The sequence below is a fragment of the Podarcis erhardii genome (genome assembly GCF_964252035.2).
Source record: "Podarcis erhardii genome assembly, chromosome: 3".
NCBI classification, from domain to species: Eukaryota; Metazoa; Chordata; class Lepidosauria; order Squamata; family Lacertidae; genus Podarcis; species Podarcis erhardii.
The window spans coordinates 4,203,028-4,220,528 of NC_138507.1; the positions used below are offsets into that span (position 1 = coordinate 4,203,028).

The 17,501-nt window shown below is 43.8% G+C and overlaps 1 protein-coding gene across 9 annotated transcripts in view; it reads left to right on the forward strand.

Annotated features, from left to right (window-relative positions):
* TFAP2B (transcription factor AP-2 beta) overlaps positions 1–17,501 on the forward strand; it is a 66,250-nt gene that overhangs the window by 30,746 nt on the left and 18,003 nt on the right. For all 9 annotated transcript variants that reach the window (XR_014154881.1, XM_081855615.1, XM_081855613.1 and 6 more), the window contains 3 exons: positions 776–995; positions 6,024–6,142; positions 11,151–11,292. Coding sequence is in view for 8 of the 9 variants with exons in the window: in XM_081855615.1 (XP_081711741.1) it covers positions 776–995; positions 6,024–6,142; positions 11,151–11,292 (481 nt within the window). In the remaining variant the exon portion in view is untranslated. The remainder of the gene's footprint in view (positions 1–775; positions 996–6,023; positions 6,143–11,150; positions 11,293–17,501) is intronic.

Consider the following 17,501-nt stretch of genomic DNA (forward strand, 5'->3'; position numbering starts at 1 on the left):
TCTTTGCATTATATTGGAGACTTAGTATCCAGGAGCACAAAATATGTGAGTTATTAATTGCATAGGAAACAGTAATGTTAAGTCTGGTAGTATTGTAGGTATTGACTTTTTCCATATGGGTTGTGTTCCCTTCCCTTCCAAGTTCACCTTGTTGTCCTGGGACCATTGCAGCAAGTCTCCTTTCACTACTTCCATGGAAAGAATTTGGTCCTTTTCCATGGAACCTGAGGCAATATGGGACTCTGGCCAACATCACCTTCAGCAATGTGGCTTTTTTCTGTGTTGTGGGAAATGCCTAATGTCCGAGACTGACTCCTCATTATTATGCTACAGTTGCTCCTTCCTGAAAGAAGAGTCTCACTGTCCTGGAAAGGAGCTCCTCTGCCCACAGCTTAGTCTTAGAGTGACTTCCAAGCATTACTGTGAGCCGTAAAGGATGGAGTCAGGCTGCATGGCAGCTGCTCCCACTCTGTTCAGTGTCATTCTGGATAGGGTCCTTTGGCCCCTCTCAGTTTAGCAGCTCTCGTGTTCTGAGGATAATGCCCAAAGGGTCTTTCTATGTGAAACACTGCTAATATGGCATTGGGGCCTGTCATGGCAGCTCTATAAGAACCATCCCTGTGATGGGATCCCCCATATGACTCTGAGCAGTAAGCCATCCAAACAAAAGGTGCTGAATCAATGGGACTGATTTCTGGTGTAGCAAATGTGGTCTTATGACTGAGCCGGTCCCTGAAGTGTGCTGTTTCCCACACCTACTTTTCTGTCTCCCCAGTTCCAGTTCCTCCAAAATCTGTAACTTCCCTGATGATGAACAAAGATGGCTTCCTTGGTGGCATGTCTGTGAACACAGGCGAAGTATTTTGTTCAGTACCTGGGCGGCTCTCCTTGCTCAGCTCAACTTCCAAGTACAAAGTAACTGTTGGAGAAGTTCAAAGGCGCCTCTCACCCCCAGAATGTTTGAATGCCTCGCTTCTTGGAGGAGTACTTAGAAGGTAAGCCCTTGGGATAGGTATATGTGTGCTTATGTGTGAGGTTTATTACAGGGATCAGCTATGTGCATATCTGTTGATGTTGATGCATGTAGAAGACCTCATAGGACATATACTTAACAGTCTGGTTACCACTATGCATGCATGGGCCTCTGAGGACTTCTTGGAAAAAAACAGTTGGCTGCAAGGCTTTTGACTGGGACTGGTCATGTGCAACACATCTCACCAGTTCTTAAAGGACTACATTGGCACTGCTTTTCAGAGCACAATTCAAAGTTCAGGAGCGTATCCTTTAAAGCAATATACAGCTTGGGACTCAGGTTCTTCAAATACTCCCAAATGGACTACCCAAATGCTAAGATCATCTTCTGGGCCTGGGTGGCTGTGCCTTTGGAGATGAGGTACATAGCAACTGAGAAAAAAACTCTTTTCAGCTGTTGCACCCCATATTTGGAGTGTTCCCCCAGTAAGGCTTGCCTACAACCGAGTCTCTCATGTCCTTTGGGGACCTTGTCCTGCTCAGGTGCCCTTTGATTTTTGTTTCCTGTGATATGTTAAGTTGTTGTTGTTGTTGTTGTTGTTGTTGTTGTTGTTGTTGTTGTTGTTGTTGTTGTTGTCAGTAACCATGAATCATGGAATCATTGGGTTGAAAAGGGTACCAGGGGTCATCTAGTCAATTCCCCTGCAATGCTGAAATCTCAAATGTCCTATTTTTGCTTTCATCTATTTTTTAAACATTGTTTTAAGTAAGTTTTACTTGAAGGGTAGGGATGATATGATAATGTATGCATATTCAGCACTTTTGCTGTTGTACTGTAATAGCCTGGAGTTAAGTTCTAGTTACAGGTAGGTAGCTGTGGTGGTCTGCCGTAGTTGAAACAAAATAAAAAAAATTCCTTCCAGTAGGACCTTAGAGACCAACTAAGTTTGTCATAGGTATGAGATTTCTTGTGCATGCACACTTCTTCAGATACACTGGAACAGAAGTCACCAGACCCTTATATATAGTGAGAGGGTGGGGGTGGGTCTGTTGACTTCTGTTCCAGTGTATCTGAAGAAGTGTGCATGCACACGAAAGATCATACCAATAACAAAGTTAGTTGCTTTCTAAGGTGCTTCTGGAAGGAATTTTTTTATGGAGTTAAGTTGTGAGCCAGGCATTCTAGGGGTCAAAATACATTAGGTGGCTTTCGGCCAGGAGTGGCTAGCCTGGTCTCTTCCAGATGTTGCTGAGCTATGAGCATAGCTGTCAATGTTTCCCTTTTTTAAGGGGAAACTCCCTTATTCTGAATAGGATTCCTCGAAGAAAAGGGAAAAGTTGACAGCTATGGCTATGAGTTCTATCATCCTTGAACACTGGCTATGTTGGCAAGGGCTGATGGGAGTTGGAGTACAACAACATGTTGAGGGCTGTAGGTTAGCCATCTCTTTTAGGCAAAGCACTCACTTTCAACCTTGACTCCCCCCTCCATGAATTCATAATGCTGGCTTATTTTAAAAGGTTGTTGTAAGAATTGCTAAGGCACATGGCTGGCCCAAGACATTTTGTCACACGAGGCAACCACAAAATGCTGCTTCCTCCCTCCTGCCAGGGAAGAAGGAATGAGTGATGATCTACCAGCGGTGAATGGTGCTCCCACTGCTCCTGGGGCGGACACATGTCCCCTTGGATGCGGGGGGGGGGGGCGGAGGGTGAAGAAGCCCACTGCACCTGGCCATCCCTCACTCCCAAAGCAACACCAGCCATTGGAATCACACACTGCTCGGGGCTGGTATCACTTCAGTGGTGAGGGCTGGCCTGCCACAGCTGGCTCTGTTCGCCCTCCATGCCCCTCCATGGAAATATAGCAAAGCTGCTTGAGGAGTGTTTCCATGGTGGGGTGTGTTGCTGCAGTGGTAAGGGCTGGTCTGGTGCAGGGGCTCCATTTGCTCTTCACACCCCACCATGGAAACACTCCTTACTTTCAGTTAATGTGGTACATCTCTTCAGTAAGGGCTTCATTTGAGCCTGAACTCTGGTTCTTTAAGAATGCCATTGAATAAGTGTACAGTGGTGACCTGGTAAATATTGCGTAACTCTAGCAGTCATGGAATCAGAGGATGGGTCCTCTGATGGTACCTGGTTAGAGAACAGGAAGCAGAGAATAAGAATGAATAGACAGTTCTCATAGTGGATGTGTCAGGTGTATAAGACCTCACAGGTATCTGCATAGGGACTGGATTATTATTTTTTAATGGTTTATAAATGATTTAGAGTTAGAAGTGAGCAGTGAGGTGACCATGTTTGCTGATGGCAATGAGACTGCAAGGAAAGAGCAACCCAAATGATCACTGGGTCACAGCAACCCACCTGGGAGTAAATGATACCGTGTTTGGGGCTTTTTAGTTTAGGAAAGGGTGAGTAACGAGGAATATGAGCGAGGTGTTCACAAATATTTATGATGTGGAGATAGTGGATAGAGATGTGTTTTCCCCTCTCCCATGGTACGCAAACAAAATGAAGCAAGGTTCAGGCAGACAAACGGGAGTCATTCTTCACACAGGCCAAACTGAAGCTATGGAATTCACTGCCACAATATGTGGTGATGATTTTAAAAGGGGATGAGACCAATTCATGGAGGGCAGGCCTATCAGTGGCTACAATACATGATGCCTCTAAAGAACAGTTATGGGGAAACAACCAGAGGGAGAGGGCTATTGGCCTTGTCTGCTGCTTATGTACTTTCGATTGGCATCTGGTTCACCACTTTGTGAAATGGGGTGCCTAAGTATATATAGGCCAGGAGTCAGCAAAGTGGTGGGCCGTAGTGTGTGTGTGCATGCACACACACGCATGCGCAAACACTATTTCCGGGGCTCCTTCCATCGTGGAGGAGGCGTGTGCAGCTTCCCATTGGCTGCAGGAGTTTCCTGTAGCCAATGGGAAGCCGGCCAGCGTCGTGGAAGGTTGTCCCTGCTCTGCTCCGCGCCAGTTGGCTCACTGAAGCCAACCAAGCAGGCGGCAGGGGTCCCTTAGGGGGTGGCGGGGGTCCATGGGCCAGTTAAACGACCCCCATGGGCCGCTTGTGGCCCATGGGCCTTAGGTTGCCGACCTCTGATATTGGCCTTTGGCCAGACTCCACAGTGCTTCTTTTGCAACTGAAGCCTAACATGGTGTCATCTGGATGTTGCTAGACTACAACACCCATCATCCCTGACACATCATGCTGGCTGGGACTGATGGTAGTCCAACATCTGGAGGGCACCACACCAGCTAATATTAAAACCTAATTTGACTTCAGGAAAAGGAATAAGTACCCATGAGTTGAGTATGCAGACAACCTTCTAGCTTTTCTGATAGATCTTCTCAAGCTGGCCTAGGATCCTAACATCTCTTTCTTTACATGTAAAGAAAGGGTGTGAAGCTCTATTCTACAGGGTGGCTGGTATGTCTTTCAGAAGAGAGGGTGGGAAACAGTGCAGAAATCACCTTTCTAATGTAAGATATTCACAGTTGCAGAGTAAGCCCTTTCCTTCTTATCCCCCCCTCCGACTTTCCCCCCTGTAGTATGAGACAATGTGTCATTTCTAGGTGGGTTAATAGCCATGGATATTAAAGGTAAAACTGAGGCCTCCTCAGCCTGTGTGAAGCTTGGGCACGTGGTCTTCAGCATACATCCATCTTTGTTCATATGCACACATGCATCCTGGCCAATGGTTGCCATTTGCTTGATGAAGAAGTGAAGTCCAGAAGTAGAGGTGGGGTCTTCCTCTGTCATTGCAAGACGAGTCTGTGGCTATTGTCAAATGAATGGAAAGCAGCAATCTTTTAATTGCTAGATCAGCTGGTGAAAGCTTCCATTCCTTCAATGGGGCCCACTTTTAATTGGAGAGGACTCGTTTTTAAAAAGCAGGGCTGCCAGTTCTGTGGGCTTTTTTGATTTGTGGTATGTTGCGGAAATGGATAAGAGGTCTTTTTCTAAAAGGAATGGTAGATATTGTTAAAATGTGCCTGCAATACCGAGATTTCAATAATAGGCAAATATATTTAAATTGGCCATAAGGTTGCCAGCTGCAATTAAAAGACACACACTCAGAACCAATACTAAACTCTTTGCGTTGCTGAGGGCAGTTGTACAAGCGTCACTCCCCTCTCCACAGCCACCTGTATCCTGGAAGTCTTGATCTCCTACTTCTCTGACCTTTCCACCTTTCCAGTTTTATGGCCACGGAGGTGTTTCTCAAGGCTAGACATTTGCTTTTCCTCAAAACTAATAATCTATCCCACGGGCGTAGCCAGGATTTTTGTTAAGGGGGGAGGCAGGCCTTTTGCTGGGGTGGAGCAGAACCGCAATTAGCTATGTATTTTTATTGATTTTTATTGATTGGGGGGGGGCAGCTGCCCACCAGCCCCCTGCCTCCCTTGGCTATGCACATGATCTAGCCATTTACTAGGAGCAAGCCACAATGAAACCAGTGCTCAAATAAAAACTCATGGAATCGGGCTGCTGCAGCCTTGGTTGGGTGCTACCAGCCCATCTCCTTTTGCTTTCTTGGTGCAGGGTCCAACCAGTACCAGTGAGTCATGTGTTTCGGGGGGTTGGACTAGATCGCCCTTTGGGACACCTTCCTACTCTACAATTCTGTGATCCCTCAGCATAACTCTTCCTCGAGAATCATTATTTCTCCCTCCCCTCCCCTCTCCTTTCTCCCCCTCCCCATTGCCCATCTCTCGATCTGTCTGTCTCATTGCTTCTCTCCCTCCCCCACTCTCCCCTCCTTCTCTCTCTCTCCTTCCTCATTACCTGTCTGTCTCTCATTACTTATCTCTCCCTCCCCCCCTCCCCGTTTCTCAATTTTGTCTGCTAGAACTTCCTCAGTCAGCTGCAGTTCAGACACAGTCACGCGCGCTAAAGCCCCTTCCAGCTCCGGGGATCTGCCTCACAGTCGCTTTTTCCTCCTCCCCCCCACCCCCCAAAAAAGTTTCTTTCCTGGGAACATTCCTTCAGCTTCGAATCAGCACCTTCTTTCCCCCCCATTTTGCCATTGCAGAGCCAAATCGAAAAACGGGGGCAGATCGTTGCGAGAGAGGCTAGAAAAAATCGGCTTGAATTTGCCAGCCGGCCGGCGCAAAGCGGCAAATGTCACCTTACTCACCTCCCTGGTGGAAGGTAAGCAGACGCGGCCCGCGCGGATTCCCCCCGCGGCGCCCCCGGGCGGCTCTCGAGGGCGGGGGAGAGGGGACATTTCGCACGAGGCTCGTGCATTGAGTGGAAATCGTTGCCGGGGTAGCACCGAAGCTCCGGCACTCAGGAAGCAGGAGTGCTTAATAAAGAACAAAGACCTCAAGCATCATGAAGCTCGGCCCATATCTCCACTCTGGTGTAGATCTCGCCATCCGAAATGGCTTGACTTCAGCCTGTGCTTCGGAGTGAGTCCCACTGAGGGCAGCGAGATGTGCTTTGGAATTCAGCCTAGGGGTCACAACCGAATTCATCCTAAGAGGTGTTGGGAACTGGAAAGCAACTGCACAGACCCAAGAACAGTAAATTAATATACCAAGAGGTGCTGTGTGAGCGTTTGAGTTAAGCAGCAACTCTTCCTTGGGATGGAGGAGAATATAAAAACAGAAATTTTAAACATGGGTGGAATTTTTTTGGAGGGGAGGGTGGGGGAAGGTTGGCTGCTTGCATTGTCTTATTATGAAGGTAATACCAATGGAACTCCATTGATGCTAGTGGGAGCTTTCTATTGCAATTGCGCTCTCTCTGTGTGTGTGTTTGTAGGGGTATTATTTCAGGGTTGCAGAGGAGAAAAGGGAGTTGCTGCTAGATTCCAAACTAAGCTCCCAATCCTATGCATATTTACTTGCAAGTAATCCCTTCAGTGTTCAGCAGCTGGGCCCCAGTCAATATGGATAGAACTGTGCTTTGTGGAAAATTTAGTTCTGGGTTATAGAGAGGCATGCTGGCTCAGAGAAGAATTGGAGGCTTCCCCTTGACAAATACTTTGACACTAATAAGGATTCACAGGATTCTTTCAAAAGCAGAATCAAAAAAACACCACTGGGTATCATTAGTATACTATATGTAATTATTGACTTGAGGGTTCCAAAATCTGGTTATTTGAATGTGATCAAGCTGTAAACCTGAATGAAGCCATTAGAAAAGTCAGCATACCTACTTCAGAGGCCTTTGCTAGTTACTTGACAAAATTCTGCTTCTGTTTGGATCTGCAAGATATCACTCAATTTCCTGGTTCCCAAGTTATTGTTAAAATAATGATGATGATGATGAAGGTCCATTTCAGGAGAGACATTTCATGAGAAGTGAAGATATTCCAAAGTTTATAAAGTAAACAGGAAATGATCACAGAAAATGGAGAGGAGAGGGATGAGCTGCTTGCTGAGGAAAGCAGCCCAAAGGTCCCTTAAGACTGAGATGGACAGCAAACTTGCACATAATAAACTGCTGATACTGTATGATTACAGTTCATCATGCATTACTCAGGTGTCATTTCTGTGTTGGACCATGATGTAAGACTTGAACCCTATTCAAGTGTTTCAGGAATTCTCTCTTTTTTTATTAAAAAATAATTTTTATTAAATTTTCCATTTTAACAATCCAATCAGATCACATTAAGTATTCAAAATTATACAAATACATATCATATAATCCAAATATTCTGCCAAATTATAAATTTTTGTTGGGGCTTCCCATGCTTCAAGTTCAGTGGGGCTCTAATCATCTTATGTTTCTACTGCCTTGAGTTTCCAAGTTCCTTCTTTAAATCTTCCTGTTATTATCCTTCCTTCTGTGCTTCAGGAATTCTCAAAGTTAACAGGGAACTAGAATTGTGCATGCAACTATTAGAGTGAGGTGCATTTGTGTTTGTGAATATTGGAGTGAGATCCATTACAAAATACACAAAATTGTTGCTGAGCAAGCCAAACAGTTTCCCTTAAAGAACTATATCTTGGCCTATCCTACTGAATTAGCAGCTGCTTCAGCAATATCCCACTCTCTTCCACTGCTCTTCCATTTTATTGCCTGTGGCAAAAATGTTTCATTCATCACTGTTTGGGATTCACAAGGGGCAGGGAGTCTGGTCTTTATCTTGTAAGTTTCATAAGGAGAATTAAACATCCATGGTGAATGGAGATTTGATGAAGGTCATCTTTCTCTCCCACTTCCTTTCCTTTTCAAAATAATGTGTCATTAGGATTATTAGACATATTTGTTTTTATAGGTAACAGTCTCTGGGGTTGCCTTGATCCTCCTCCTCCTCCACTAGGTTTAAACTACAGTGTGGTATCAGTAATCAGAAAAGGGACAGGTATTTAAATTTTGCAATAACTTCTTTTATAATATTATAATTCCCCCCAATACCATAGCTATAATCCACACTGACTGTGGTTGGACTTAAGGATTGTTTGTAAAATAGAACATTCCCAATTAAATGATGGTATTTTGATTAGGACAGCATTGTGCAGATGTTGTAAAGCTTGCATCCACAAGCAGCAACAAATCCACTATAAATTCCCATGTCAACAAGCCCTTACTGTTCCTGAATACATATACAGTGGTGCCTCGCAAGATGAAATTAATGCGTTCCGCGAGTTGTTTCGTCTTGCGGAGCATGGATTCCCTGGGTATTAACGGTTGTAAGAAAAAGGAAACAAACTCGCAAGACGTTTCTGTCTTGCGAAGCAAGCCCATAGGGAAAATCGTCTTGCAAAGCAACTCAAAAACGAAAAACCCTTTCGTCTTGTGTGTTTTTCGTCTTACGAGGCATTCGTCTTGCGAGGTACCACTGTACACAGAATTTTATCCTACATGCTACATTTTTAGGGAGATGTAGTGAGTGAAGGTATCTATTTTTTATTTTTCAGTGGCAAAGGGATAAATTTCAGTGGGATGCAAGCACCAATTGATGAAGTACATGATGTTTTACACTGGAACACAGTCAAAAATATCAAAATACAAAATGAGAACACAAAATACATAACAAGCAACAACAACATAATGTATACATGTGTTGACTGTCTGCTGTTGTATTTTTTTTGGGTGGCCTGTTTAGGGGTTCAGTTCTGTTTAGGAACCCAGCCTGAGACTTGCACTCTACTTCCTTAGGGTAGGGCTCACTCATGTTAACAGGGTGGTTTTGGACTTCTGTTGTGCATAAAAAGAATTGATGGTCCTCCACAGCCACATTTGAATGTAAATACAGCCTTCACATCTCCCTGACCTAAGATATATGGAGACTCTTGATGGACAGTTTTCGCATCCAGTTGAGCAAGGGAGTTGTGCAGGAAATATTTCTAATATAACACTAGAGGAACAGGAGGTTTGGAGAACTTTGTACTATCCATTCCTGCACATCAACAGAATGCCCAAATTCACTTGCAACAAGGGAGGAAAAATGCATGCTACAAATGCCATTTTTGTCCATTTTTCATGTAGTTCAGGACTGAGCATTTGTGCTTGGAGGCTAGACAAGACTTAGCTCAACTTGGAGCCCTAATATAATGCTAGCATCCAATGATGTAAAGCTCCTGAGTCCTTATTCTTCCTAACTGCAACTCAGTCTGTAACTTCTTACAATAGCATTACATTGCTTTGTATTTATGACAGGCTGGATGTCTTGAATGTTCTCCAAGTTGTGAATGTTAAGTGAGGATTTGCTCAATCAGTATCCAGGCCTTCTACCACAGGGGAAGAAGGAACTCCTTTCTTTGCTTGAATTTCTCTTCCAGCTCTACTTATTAGAGAACCTACAATGCTATGAGAGTCTAGAACACTGTTTTTTTTTCGCTTCCTGGACTCTGGCCTATTGAAAGAAGGTGTTACAACAAGTGTGCAAGCCTGTTTGTTTTTAATTGTTTGCCAATTAATTTTATGGGAAGGAGGGCAATGAAGGTAGAGAAAGCAGTCTGAAGAAAGTGTACACGAAGAGCTCAAAAATAACTCTTGGGAAAGAGAATAATAAAACCCAACTGTATTTTTTTCCAGCATTGCACTCCAAAGGTACAATGCAGTCAAAAGTAAGCGCTATAAAATTGGACTGCTCTCAATAGAAGAAATAAGTGTGCATGTAAATCTCTCCCATTGAAATAAATGGGGCTTCAAAGTGCTTAGCTGAACAGCTCTTTCCACAGTATTGCCAGCACAACCTTGGGGAGTAAAACTACTTCTTATCTCAGTCTTAGTGTAAGGCTGACCCCACTACTAAGTGATATCATTATTATGGCACTTAACAGTCACAGCTTCCTTCAAAGAATTCTGGGAACTGTAGATTTATTAGGAATCTTTAGATTCCCATCATAGAACACCTTTCAGGGGATGGAATTGTCGGGTTGGCCAGGGGCATGGACAACCCCCAGGCAAACGACAGGAATGTTTCCAGGCTGTCCCTCCCATCAGTGTGCAGCTCTAGGGAGTTCTGACAGCCTTCCCCAACGATTTATAGTGACTCAAGTCTTGGAGACATTGAGCACACACCCAGAGTCCAGCAGAGATAAAACGCAGTCAGCTAGGCTGAGGTTGTGAGCACGAAGCTGCTTTATTAAGCATAAGGCAGAACAAAATTAAACATGTCTCCTCTCTCTGGTCTTCCTCGGAGAAGGCAGAAGTGAAAGCAAAAACAAATGGAAACAGAGTACAATACAGTAAAACATCCGCTCCCGTGATTCCAACAGTCGATGCTGGAATGCATAACACAGACATGTGATGAACCAATCCTAAACAATATCTGCACAGTGAGAGGAATAGAAACCCAACAGGAATAACTAATTCAGGTTTGCCGTGCAGACATACACAATGTGCATTTCCCTGTTTGTGTGATTCAACCTGCTTGCTAACAGCTTCAGCCAGCATCCAGTTGAGCTGATGTGGTTATATTGGTTACCCTTTCATAGCCCAGGTCGCAGACATTTAATGCTCTAGAACTCTGCTACGTACAGTATGACCAATGGCTTAATGCAATGCTAAGGATGAAGGTGCAGGACATCTGCAAATGACTGAAGAAGAAGATCGTGATAACTGAAAAGTTAGTTTTTGGTCTGACAGATCTAAGGATCTGACTATATGCCAGTCTCATTCAGTTAGTATTCACTTGGCTAAGAAGGATTGTGTCAATGTGGTCGACCTGTGATGATCAAAGCTGCTCATCTTTCCCCAGGAGAAGCTGTACATTTAGCTCGGGATTTTGGATACATCTGTGAAACTGAGTTCCCAGCCAAAGCTGTTTCTGAGTACCTGAACAGACAGCACACAGACCCTACTGATCTCCACTCCAGGAAGAATATGCTGCTTGCCACAAAGTGAGTAGGAATAACCCTACAATATACTTTGCTTTCAACATTCTGGCCCTGAAACTGGTTGTTTCATGTTGATACTTTAGCAGGTTGTTTTTGTGGGATCAGTAGATCTTAAATTACAAAACAGATCACACTGTCACAACTTTTGCTCCCTGTGTATTTTATCCCCTTGGTATAATTTTCAGATTAACAGATACGTTGTGGTAGTGTTCACATATCAAGCTCAGTTCAGATTTGTCTACTGCTGGGTTATTTATTACATTTGCTATATTGCTTTCCCTCCAAAGAGCTCCAAGTGGCTTATATATGGTATCCAAGAGGCCTCTCATTCAGGAAGCACCCAAGGTGGAACAATATTTTATGTTACAGCAAACTAGTAGCGAAGTATCAGCATGAAGGCATCCCCTCCAAAACATGAAAGGTGGTGTGGCCAGGACTCTGGGAACATGGTCTCCCTTTCATTATTAGAATCCTACTGGGGTTGAAGGCTTGAATAGGAAGGCTCTTGTGACTTAATGAGCATGTGTATTGTATACAGTACCATGTGGGCTCATGAAGACATCTGAAGGCAGCCCAGTATTGGGAAGCTTTTAAAGTCTGCTGTTTTTTCATGTTCATTTATATTCTGTTGGAAGTCACTCAGAGTGGCTGGGGCAACCCGGTCAGATGACCGGGATACAATCAACAAACACAAACAAACCAACAATTTTCTGTAATACAATCCAAATGTATTGTAGGGTTTTGTTTGCTTGGACATTCTTTTCCATTCTAAAGTGGTTGGCTGAGGTGCTCTAGTGTTGGCCGGGGGTGGAGGTGGAAGGAAGGCACAAAGCCAGTCAGAAGGGTCTCTATAGTAGCAATTGACTGACTTTCTCCGGTTCTAGATAGAAGCAGGGTTTTCACAAACCAGAGGAATTAAGGGAGAGTCAGAATGAACAAAAAGGTAAAACCGGAAAAGCAAAAAGCTGCAGAAGAGAGGTTCCTAAGACCAGGAGCACCCTATTAATGTGAAATACTGTAACCAGCAACATCTGTGCCTTCAGGTTTATAGGTTTATAGTATATTTGCATTATGGAAGCTATCAGCATTCAAAACAGTTGGCCACAGGCTCATTGCAATGCATCCGACAACTTTTTCTGTGTGTGTTTTGTTTAAGAAGGTTGTGTGGATTGATTAAGGTAGCGTGGATAAAATTGTACATAGTGAGTTGCTGCATGCAGATGTGTCTCTCTTGAAGGCAGCTTCTGTGATTTGAAAATATGTTTTCGTGTGGAAGCCATATTTTGGTTTTGGTTAGTGTTGTCTGCGGCTGTTAGAACTGACATTAAATCCAGCGTGTTTTTCCTTGACCTGCCCCTCTCCCCAGTTCTGATCTTTAGTGTATTTACTTAGAAACAAGCCCCTTTGACTTCAGGGGAGATAATATATGATATACACAAAACTTGAAAGGTCCAGATGTGAAGCCCTTTCAACTGGATAGCTCAGTTGGTTAGATGGTGGTGCAGGTTCAATCCCCATATGGAACAGCTGCATATTCCTGCATTGCAGGGGGTTGGACTAGATGATCCTCAGGGTCCCTACCAACTCAACAATTCTATGATTCTACCCCCAAGTGCTGTACAAATGTTTACCTTCTGAGGACTTGACTTTGTGAATCGACACAGTTGGTCTTCCATATTTAACAATCAATTTCAGGCAACACAACATTTTGACAGATGGTATCATTTCCCATTCATCCCACCCCCAGAAATACATGGAAAACCAATTCCAGTGGGCTTTCCCCACACATGCTTATGAAATCACTTCCAAAAGTCATACTATTTACCCCTGAATTCTCAATGGGTGTTAAATACAGTATTCTCTGTGCTAATTTGCAATTTCTTTAACAACCCACCTGTACTTCCGTATTTCTTGGGCTCTAATAATTTGAATCTTCAATTCTGTGAGTGGATTTATCTCTACAGTGGTTGTGTAGCTGTTGCTTTGCTTAATTTCCCCCTCCTGATGTGGTCCAAAATAACAAAAAAAGCAATTAATATTTTTGCAATAGCTTCAATGAGATTTGATTCCTGTGCTTCCAAATTTCTTCCGAGTGACTCTGCTGTTATCTGCATGTGTACATTTTCCCATTTCATCTGTGTTCAGATATAGTTAATTCAGGGTGGTGTTGCACATTCTTGCTGTTTCATCCTGTTCTGTTTGGTTGCGCAGATCTGTCCACCTGGAGATGTGTGTCACTTGCTTCTTTGGAATTGTGATACTGTTAACTGGGTGGGCCTAGTAGTTGTGTGTTGTTGTTTAGTTGTTTAGTCGTGTCCGACTCTTTGTGGCCCCATGGACCAGAGTACGCCAGGCACTTCTGTCTTCCACTGCCTCCCGCAGTGGAAGACAGTAGTTGTGTAGCCATGGTGAAAGCGATTGTGTGAGGGCTAGACACAGTCCTTTTCCTGTGGTGAAAAAACTAAGGACTGACTGTTTCTGTATCAATGCATTAGTCACTTGCTAGTGGCCTCTTCTCTTGCTGTTCTAGAAATATGTGTGGGCAAGACGAAAGATGCCAAAATGTTGCTTTCTTGTCTGATTGATATTTGGGTTAGAAGGAAACAAATAATTGGCCAGACACAGTTCCTGCATCCAGCCATTGTCAGATCCATGTGGATGGGGGATAAAAGTTGAAGATGGTGCCAGCCATGAGTTTTGTGTATAGGGTTCCTACAGTGGTTATTTCCTACAGTGGTGGGGAAGCTGTGGCCCTCCAAATGTTGGACTCAAGTTTCCATGAGTCCCTGCTAGCATGGCCAATGGTTGGGGATCATGGGAGACATAGTCCAGCAACATCTAGAGGGTTACAAGTTCCCCAGCTGTGCTCTAGAAACCATGGTGCACTCAGAGCAACTGCTCTAGAAAACCCACGGCAATGCGTATACCAGGGACGTCCCTTCTTGTCACTGTAAGAGGCTGAGCTGATGACATTAAGGTCCAGGTGCAGTATAGTGTGGACAAGGATGTGTCCTAAGCTTGCCTTCTGGGGTTTTGGCCTTGATGAAGGAGCTGGCATTGGATTGTGCCATCACTTCAACCTGAGTGAAACACACCATTCAGCTCACACTTATTGCATGGCTGCAAGGTTGCTTAATGGTGTGGGAGGAAATGTCAGTTTAGAAATGTCAGTTGTGATGGATCAAATGGCAAAACTGCATTACCATTCTCATGCCAACAGATGAAATGCACTCGTTGCATTAATTTTTGCAAAATTGGTTTACCAAAATTGGCATAACATGACTCCCTTCTTTGTCAACCCATCTTTCCCTATGAAGGGTGACCTTGGGCCTAACCCCCTGTCAGCAGAAAATTCTTAAGTTGATTTCCATAGGATTCTTGGCTATCCATCCAAGATGACAAAAAATAAATTTCACCCCACGCCTTCCAATGTTTACTGTTAATCATCCACATATCTGACGCTTTTACAGCAGCAGCTTGGGGGGCAGCAGGGGGGTGGAATATTAAATCTGCTGCTATATTTAGATGTCTCTCTCTAGCTCATTGAAACTTTTACAATAGCTTTTCTATTTGTTTGATTTATGCCTCCCTTTGGCTCCTGTGCCATATTGTTTGGTGTTTTATGGCAGGCTTAGGCCTTTGGTAGTGTAGGGCTGCCTGTTTCCCCCCCACACGTTCTTTCTTGCAGGCAGGCCTCAAACAGATCTCATTTATTTCGTGCCCTAGGATGTGGCTTTCTCCGTTGACAGCGTAATTTAAAGAAATATATGGATGGCTGAAAAATCATTTGCTCAAATTTGTCCAGATGTTTTTTAGACGTGATTGGAATTTGATTGCCCTTTTCCGCAGGGTCAAAAGATATTAATGTCCCAGAACTTTAATTGCTCACAGAGCCTTTGCTCTTTGAAGATGGAAAAATATTTGGCCTGCAAATTTGACATTTCTACTTTTTTCTCCTTTTGTTTCCTAATGGATAAGACGCACATACAAGAACTTTTTCCATCATCTGAAACATTTGATCTGCTTTCAGTTTCAGGACTGCACAGCTGGACCATCCTATTATAATATGGCTCTGTGCCTAACATAACTACCTGACTACTTCACACCATTTATGTCTCATTGTGAACTCTTATCTCATTTGCCATGAATTGGGGCAAATGTTTTTTGTTTAATCATACAACATTTCTTGGCTTAGCAACGCTAAGAAATTTGTGTTAGCAACAGACTTTTTTGTGAATGGCTGCTGTCAATTACCACAATCTGTATTTTCTGCATTTCCCCCTTTTGACATGAATGTTTACAGTTCCACTCCACCACTCCACTTGTGTATGTATACTTCAGGGTAACCCTTCATGCATCTGGTGAAGTGGAGTGGTGCCCACAAAACCTTTTCTCATGATAAATTTATTAGTTTTAAAGTGCCACAAGACTTGCTGTTCATCTTGTTCTGTTTAGAAGGTCAATATGTATTCAGCACTCTTGCACCTTATTTCTAACCATTTGTATGATAAATAGATTTGGGTGAAATCCATGGGCTTTAAAGGATCATGGTGTGGGAATGTTAAGGAAGGTAGGAGAGGATATATTGTTTTGATATTATCCCTCCTCACTCACACTAGTGAGTAAACAGCAGAGCACATTCCCTTTGCAACTTACTGGAAGCAAATTGATGATTCGTTAGAATCCTTTAATTAAGCAATCCAGTCTGGTTTGTCCAGTCTGGATTGTTCCTGGCAAGTTTCTCCTCTTAAAATAATAATAACACATCACAGTATTCTTTAAAAGTAAGAATAAAGTGTTACTCACATTCAGTTCACAGCAGTAATCCAAAGGCAGACTTTATCATGTGGTTACAGTGAAAAGAAGTCTGAGCTGCATATCAGACTTTCTGCTTGTGGGCTCCATCCTATGTGAAGGTTGAGCCATGCACTGGCTAAGAGCCAGAAGAGCGAAAGTCCAAGAGTAAGAGAGTACAAGTCCAAGAGAGAGATGGTTCCATAGCCAGCCCTTTTACCTGGTCAGCTAGGGCCCTGCCCACCTGCCTGGTCACACACAGGGGAGGAGAATCCAGAGCAGGTATGACAGGAAGTCCTTCTTGTCTGGAGCCACATCCCCCTGTGTGTCCATTCTAGGCAACAGGAAAATATGGAACTTGACTGCTCTAGCAATAATATATCCCACACATGGTACTCTGCCTCAGTAAATAAGTTAGATGGGCTTTCATTCCAGATTGTAGATTGCACCCATTTGTCTGCTTTTAAATTAATAAATAAAATGTGCCCACCTTTCCATTAAAGGTATGGAAACGTTTCACTATAAATAATGTTTTTTCTTGAATGTTCTTTGGTGGTTTTGGCTTTGGAAGAGCAAAATGATGACGGTTTTAAGAACATATATTACTACGGCAAATGCAGCAGACAGTCCAATTTGATGAGGGATTTGTACTCTTGCCCCCCACCTTGTCACCCCACATTTGCCATAATTTTATGGGGCTGCTTCCTATTATACCACAGAAGTCTTATACAATAGAAGAGCTTACCGTTCTGAACATGTTAATTATCTTCCCATCATCTTGCCCATAACTGCTCTCCCTGTGCAAAGGTCAGAGGGGGCAGGGTTTCTGTTGAGGCAGGTGATTAGCTGTGGGAGGAGCTTATCAGAGCTTGCAGGGCAGTGGCGCGCACCTAGCGGCGCGCACAGTTTGATCCATCTTTTAGATTTAGGGGAGCTAGTCTCAAACGTTTGTTGGGGGAGACCTAGGTTTTTTTGGGGGGGGAGTTATTTGTCCTGTCTTCATGCTTTTTATGATGGAGGACCGCTGTAGCCACCCCCAATGACACATTCTCAAGATGGAGGGTGAGGGAACAGCTGCAGTCGCCTGCGGTTCCTGCGCAATGTTTGCCATCTTGCCAAAGGTTGCAGGCAGCTTTACCTGCAGCAATTGCATGTTGATTGCCCTCTTAAAAGACAAAGTCCAACAACTGGAGGAACGTGTAGCTATGCTCCAAAGAATTAGAGAGCTGGAGCTCTTCTTGGAAGCAACAGAGCACACCGTCTCCACCAAGAAGGAGACAGGCGACTCCCCTGAGAAGGAGACTAATTCACCAACACAGGAGCCAGATATATGGAGAAACGTGACTCAAAGAAGTAGGAGGCCCAGGGTTCGCTCTGATTGTTTAGAAATACACAATCGCTTTGAGGTCCTCTCCACG